This window comes from Bos mutus, chromosome 25 (genome assembly GCF_027580195.1).
Source record: "Bos mutus isolate GX-2022 chromosome 25, NWIPB_WYAK_1.1, whole genome shotgun sequence".
NCBI lineage: Eukaryota > Metazoa > Chordata > Mammalia > Artiodactyla > Bovidae > Bos > Bos mutus.
The window spans coordinates 459579-466385 of NC_091641.1; the positions used below are offsets into that span (position 1 = coordinate 459579).

The 6807-nt window shown below is 51.2% G+C and overlaps 1 protein-coding gene across 1 annotated transcript; it reads right to left on the bottom strand.

Annotated features, from left to right (window-relative positions):
* Positions 1–349: 349 nt before the first annotated feature.
* On the bottom strand, positions 350–2034 carry PVRIG (PVR related immunoglobulin domain containing). The gene is made up of 5 exons (XM_070362197.1): positions 1887–2034; positions 1448–1801; positions 1239–1362; positions 1080–1140; positions 350–978 (listed from the first exon to the last, which is right to left on the bottom strand). The coding sequence occupies exons 1-5, from the start codon at positions 1945–1947 to the stop codon at positions 640–642; spliced, it is 939 nt and encodes a 312-aa protein (XP_070218298.1). The 5' UTR covers positions 1948–2034; the 3' UTR covers positions 350–639.
* Positions 2035–6807: the final 4773 nt, after the last annotated feature.

Below are 6807 nucleotides of genomic sequence, written 5' to 3' on the forward strand. Positions count from 1 at the left end.
ACCCCCAGGCCATCTCGGGGAGCCCCTGACCTGGGCACTTTTCTGAGGTTGAAGCCCCAGAAGCCTTTGCTGCGGTCCAAAACATAGTGGGATTTGCGGTTGGGCCACCAGACCCCCAACCTGTCTTTGCACCTGGCGTTCCTCAGCCAGACCTGCAGGGCCAGGACACCCCCACCCCCTACCTCCGCCAGGGGTGGGGCAGAGGACAGGTCCCCATGCTGACGCCCCCTCCCCTCCGGTCCTAACCTGGCCCCTCCCAGGGGTTGAAACGCCGCTAAGCTCTTACAAACCTGCCCCCCCGCCCCCCACCGCCCGCACCCCCAAAGAAGAAAAGGCCAGGTCAGAGAAACCATTTTTGTTGACAGTTATCGCCCTCACCTGGGGAGCTGAGGACTTGAAAACAGGAAACCACCTGGGATGGGGTTTTGTCGCCTCACACATACACCCGGGTGCCCACGCTTGCACACGTGCTGCCCACATCCGCAGCCCGCGGGGTCTGTGTGGAGACGCTCGCTGGAAGCCTAAGGATAAAACAAGCTGTGCAAAGACTGTGGCCCCCAGAACGCGGACATCCAACAGGGGGGGGGGTGGTTCCCAGAGGCCCGGAGAGGAGAAAGGCAGAGTGACCCGGGGTCCCTCTCATCGCACTCCTGAAGGCCCCAAAGCGGCTTTGCGCCCCAGACGGTCCGGGAGCGAGATGTGGTCGGCGCCGGCGTGGAGCGGCCGCTTTTCCGCCTGAGCGTAGAGTCGGTTCTCCACCGAGACGAAGCTGCTGCGTGCGGAGGCCGGCGGGGGCGCCCAGGGGCCGGGGCTCTGGGGTCGGCGCGCGGCGTGGGTGAGGGGCGGCACCCACCCGGGCAGTGGCTGGGGTGCGGGGACCGGGTGCAGGGTTGCCGGGCTGAAGTAGTTGGAGGTCGTGGCGGCGGCGGCGGTGGCGTAGGGAACGTGGAAGGAGGTCAGGGAGGCTTGGCCGGCTGCCTGCAAGGATGATGGGGACGGAGGCCCGAGTGAGGCTCCATCTCCTGGCCCCCCAGCTGCAGTTCCCTCCGTTCCCCTCCGAAACCAGCCCCCATCCTCACACTGGTTCTCCCGTCTGTCTGGGGACTGCCGTGTCTCGGCGGCTGAAGCTTCATGACGGACCTGGGGAGAGTGAGGATGGTCAGAGGCAAAGCGTGTGGCCGGCCTGGGATGGGGGGAGATGGGGGGGTGGACTGGGCTCAGCGGGGGCTGCATCTCACCAGTGCCTCTGCCGACGCAGGAGGTAGAGAAGGTAGATGCAGCCAGAGAGGAGGACCCCCGAGACCCCCAGGATCCCGGCCAGGTCGGCCCGCAGCACGGAGGCTGGACTGGGAGCAGGGAGCTCTGTGCACAGAGAGACATACCAGTCAGGTGGCTGGCGTCCCAAGTCCCTCCCTGTCCCCCCAGCTTCCCTCCTCATCCGCCCCACCTTGGTCTGTGCTGGTGGACAGTTTCCCACAGGCCTCCTGGGAGCCCTCAGGGAAGGACGTGAACTTGCAGCAGAAGGTGGTGTTGGGACTGGAGTCCCCTGCTGCGGTGGGAGCCCTTTCCAAGGTGAGGGAGATGCTGGTACTGGTTTCCCAGCGGGCCCGGCAGGCAGCTGTCCAGTTCTTGGTGCCGAGTGTGGGGTGCAGCACAGCCAGCGTGGTCCCCCCAGCACTGTCGGGGCCCCCATAGCTCACAGTCACCAGGGAGATGGAGCCCGAGCCCAGGAATCCACAGCGGACGGTGAAGGAGGCCTCGGTGGCCTCCCTCTGAACCTGCAGCCACACCTCCGGAGTCCCTGCGGGAGAAGGTGCAGGGACGAGGTCCGGGCCTGGGTCTCCACCCGCACCCAGGGCCTCTGCTCCTCTGCGGCCCCCACTCACCAGCAGTGAGGCAGAGAGTCAGCAGCGCCCAGAGCAGGCCCAGGGCCCGGGGCCTGTCCATGGCTCCCCTCTGGCCCGGGCTCCAGGGGGCTGTGGTCGTGGGGACAGCACTTGTATTTCCGGTGTCATCGCAGGAAGTTTTACGTATGAGGATGAGCGGTCCTGGGAGCAGCTGCTGGGTACTCTCAGCAAATCTGCCCCACTTCCTTCTCTGAATCTGGGGTCGAGAAACAACGCCCCCCAAGAAATTTAAAGTGATAGTGACGAGGTTTTCCCTGTTCCCACGCTGCGCTCCAGTGTGAGCGGGACGGTGGCTCAGGTTCCCAGCCCTGCCCTGCCTGTGCGTACCAGCCCTGGGGTGGGGGCGGCTCTGAGGGGAGATATGCTGCAGGGGGACCTGAGACGATGTCCTTCCCTGGAGAGGGACAGACCCCCTGGTTTGTCTTTAGGAAGAAGGCTGAGACACACACAACCCCCCCAACCTCCCTGAAGGGAATGTGGCAGAACCTGGGGAGAGGAAGCGGAGCCTGCCAGGCACAGCTGGGCTGTGACCTGCCTGCAGAGCTCTGCTCCATCTGCACCTTCCTCCCCACAGCTGAGGGCAACTGGCTTCCAGCTGCTAAGGCCAAAGGCACAGTCATCTAAACTCTTCACTCATCTCAGCCCGTCAGGAAATTCTGAAGGCTTCCCATCCTGACCACCTGGCCTCTCTTTAACCACCCTCACCCCCACCTCTCGGGCTCAAGCTGTCTCTCCCCCTAGGAATCACTCTAAATCGCTTTCCTGTGTACCTTCATTTACAGACCACACACTGACCAGAGTGCTGCTGTCAGCAGTGACAAGTGCTCAGGATGCTTTGCGTCCTGTCTTGTCTTCCGCTGAACTTGCATCTGGGCTGAGAGTGGCTTGTTGAGCTTAGGGGATAGAGCAACGGGTCTGTGTGGAGGACTCCTGTCCGGGGTGTGGTGAGAACTCAGAGGGCAGTGCTGCCGAGGCCTGCCCTGGCCATATGCCCCTGATTCAGCATCTCTTCAGACTCCGTGGTGCCAGCCATCAGCCTGTCAGTCTCAAGTGAACCATCCACACCCAAGAGCCAGAATAAGCAGGGCCTCCGGGCCAGTCACTTCAGGGCGCCCAGCCCAGGTGGCGTGCATTCTCTTACTCCTCGACCTTCTCTCAGGCTGGGTGCTGGTCTCCAAACCTGACTCAGACCTGCTCTCACCCGCCTTCTCCCCTCCTGTTCCCCTGAGGTGAGGGAGACCTGTGCAGAGCTCGGCCACTCCACGGAGGCCCAGCCCAGCGCGGGTGCCGAGCGCCAGGGCGCACGGGGCCATCGATTTCAGCCTCTCTAGCTGGGAGGACCCTTTTCTTCTCCCCGCTTTGCGAGGCCCAGGTCAGACCCCACCCACTCTAGGAAGCTGTCTCTCCAGAGTGCTTTTCCTTCATGGATAACCTCCCGCCCAGATGGCGGGCCCTGGTGGTGGCTCTTTTATTAACCTCCACACGGTCCAAGTACGTAGAGGAGCTCAACACTGGGTGACCGGTGAATGAAAAGCCACGGCACAAAGTTAACTATTCAGCATTTTGGGTTTTTTTCAGTCTTGTAAGTCACGTCGTCCCCAGTAAGTTCTCATCGTATGAGATTCAGACGCCAGTGTGGTGTTTGTTGTTGTGTTGGAAGAGCAGAAAACATTACTGTTCTCAGCCGCCCGCTCCCTTTCCCTCTGCATTTTAATCTTCAGTAAGGTTAAGAATGTCCATCTTCTATTGATTCTGGATTTTGTGTGTTGCTTAGGAGGGCCAAATTATAACTTCATAGCTTTGTTTTTATGCTTAACTCTTATGAGGCTTTACGTTTGATCCATGAAGAATTTTGATTTGGAGCTGGTGTTATTTTACAATTTAGGATGCCAGCCAATGTCTCCAAACCCCCGTTGAATAGTCACTTGCCATCTTTTAAAATTATTATTGGTAGTTGAGTTATAACATTAGTTTCAGGTATACAGCATAGTGATTTACATTTTTTAGAGATTTTACTCCAGAGGGATGGTACGGGGAGGGAGGAGGGTTCAGGATGGGGAACACGTGTATACCTGTGGCGGATTCATGTTGATATATGGCAAAACGATACAATATTGTAAAGTTAAAAAAATAAAATAGTAAAAAAAATAATATTGTAAGCTAAAAAAAATAAATAAAGTTACAAAACATTGGCTATATTCCCTGTGCTGTACAAACCTTGGAGCCTTATTTTTTTAAATTGAGGTATAGTTTATGTACAATATTATATGTTCCAGGTGACAACATAGTGATTCACAATTTTAAAAGGTTCTATTCCATTTATAATTATAAACTATTGGCTATATTCCCTGTATTACATACTAATATCATTCTGGCTTATTTAATTCATAGTAGTTTGTACCCCTTAATCACCCGCCCCTATCTTGCCCCTCTACCATCCCTCTCCCCACTGGTCACCACTAATTTTTTCTCCATGAGTGCTTTTTTGGTATATTCAGTAGTCTGTTGTATTTTTAAAATTCCATTTATAAGTGATGTACAGTGTTTGACTTTCTCTGACTCTTATTTCACTAAGCATCAATACCCTCCAGATTCATCTATTGTGTTGCTGTCAACTTCCCCCTTTATGTCGGTTAATATTCAGTTCAGTTCAGTTCAGTCGCTCAGTCGTGTCTGACTCTTTGCGACCCCATGAATCGCAGCACGCCAGGCCTCCCTGTCCATCACCACCTCCCAGAGTTCACTCAGACTCACGTCCATCGAGTCAGTGATGCCATCCAGCCATCTCATCCTCTGTCGTCCCCTTCTCCTCCTGCCCCCAATCCCTCCCAGCATCAGAGTCTTTTCCAATGAGTCAACTCTTCGCATGAGGTAGCCAAAGTACTGGAGTTTCAGCTTTAGCATCATTCCTTCCAAAGAAATCCCAGGGTTGATCTCCTTCAGAATGGACTGGTTGGATCTCCTTGCAGTCCAAGAGTCTTCTCCAACACCACAGTTCAAAAGCATCAATTCTTCGGCGCTCAGCCTTCTTCACAGTCCAACTCTCACATCCATACATGACCACTGGCAAAACCATAGCCTTGACTAGACGGACCTTAGTTGGCAAAGTAATGTCTCTGCTTTTGAATATGCTATCTAGGTTGGTCATAACTTTTCTTCCAAGGAGTAAGCGTCTTTTAATTTCATGGCTGCACTCACCATCTGCAGTGATTTTGGAGCCCAAAAAAATAAAGTCTGACACTGTTTCCACTGTTTCCCCATCTATTTGCCATAAAGTGATGGGACCAAATGCCATGATCTTTGTTTTCTGAATGTTGAGCTTTAAGCCCTTTTTCACTCTCCTCTTTCATCAAGAGGCTTAGTTTATGTATTGAGGTGTTCTGTGGTGGGTGCATATATACCTTTAATTATTGTTCTTGGAGTGACCCCTTGGTCGTTACATAATGTCCTCCTTTGTCTCCTATTCTGTCTTTGTTGTAAAGTTGGTTTTGTCTGATATTAAGTGTTGGTGCCTCAGCTTTCTTTTGATTTCCATTTGCATGGATACCTTTTTCCATCCCCTCTCTTGGTCTCTGTCTCTTCAGATTAGAAGTGAGTCTCTTGTAGGCAGCACATATATGAGTCTTGTATCCATTTAGCCACTCTATGTCTTTTGATTCAAACATTTAGTCTATTGACATTAAAGTAATTACTGATAGGTATGCACTTATTGCTGTTTTATTAACACATTACTGACTGGGGAATTTCTGCAGAAACTAACACCCATGGTGTTAATGTTGACTGGGGGATTTTTGCAGAAACTAACACCTGTGGCATTAATGTGTCTCCAGTCCAAGTGTTGTTTTCTGCTTGTTTTTGTAGTTCTTTTGTTCTTTTTTTGCCTTATTCCCTTGTGAACTGATGCCTATCTTTAGTATTTGAATTTCTGTGTGTGTGTTATAGATTTTTGGTTTGTTGTTACCATGAGGTTTACACATAGCAGTCTATATATATATGTGATTAACTTGCTGATCTCTTGATTTCAAACACATTTTAATATCTTTTTGTTGTATATCTCTTAACTACTTGTTATGAGTATAGATGATTTTTACTACTTTTGTCTTTTAATCTTACTAGTAGCTTTGTATGTGGCTAACTTCCTACTTTTCCTGTATATCTGCCTTTACTAATGAGGTTTTTCCTTTTGTAATGTTCATGTTTCTAGTGTTACCTTTTTCTCGCTTGGGTAAATCCCTTTAAGGTTTCTTGGTTTGGTAGTGCTGAACTCTTCCAGCTTTTGCTTGTCTATAAAACTTTTGATCTCTCCATCAAATCTGAACAAAAACCTCGCCGGGTAAAGCATTCTTAGTTGTAGGTTTTCTCTTTTATCACCATTTCACGCATCTCCCTTCTGGCCCGCAAAACTTCTGAAAACTCAGCTGATAGCCTTACGAGAGTTCCCTTGTATGAATCTGGTTCCTTTTCCCTTACTGCTTTCAGTATTCTCCAGTTTTGCCATTTTAATTACAATGTATCCTGGTTGATCCTGTTTGGGACTCTGTGTTTCTTGAACCTGAATGTCTGTTGCTATCCCCAGATTATGGATGTTTTCAGCTCTTATGTCTTCAAATATGTTTCCTGCCCCTTTCTCTCTCTCTCCCCACCTTCTGGGACCTCTGTAACGTGCATGGTAGCGTGCTCAGTGTTCTCCTGGAGGTCTCTTAAAACTGTCCTCATTTTTTATTTTCTGTTCAGCTGTAGCAGTTTCCACTGCTGTCTTCCAGCTCACTGATCCATTCCTCTGTATCATTTAATCTGTTGATTTTTTTCTAGTGTATTTTTCTCTTTATTATTCAGTTTATATTTTCTAACTCTTCCTTAAAACTTCTTCTTACTCTGTTTTTCTATTTTTCTCTGAAGT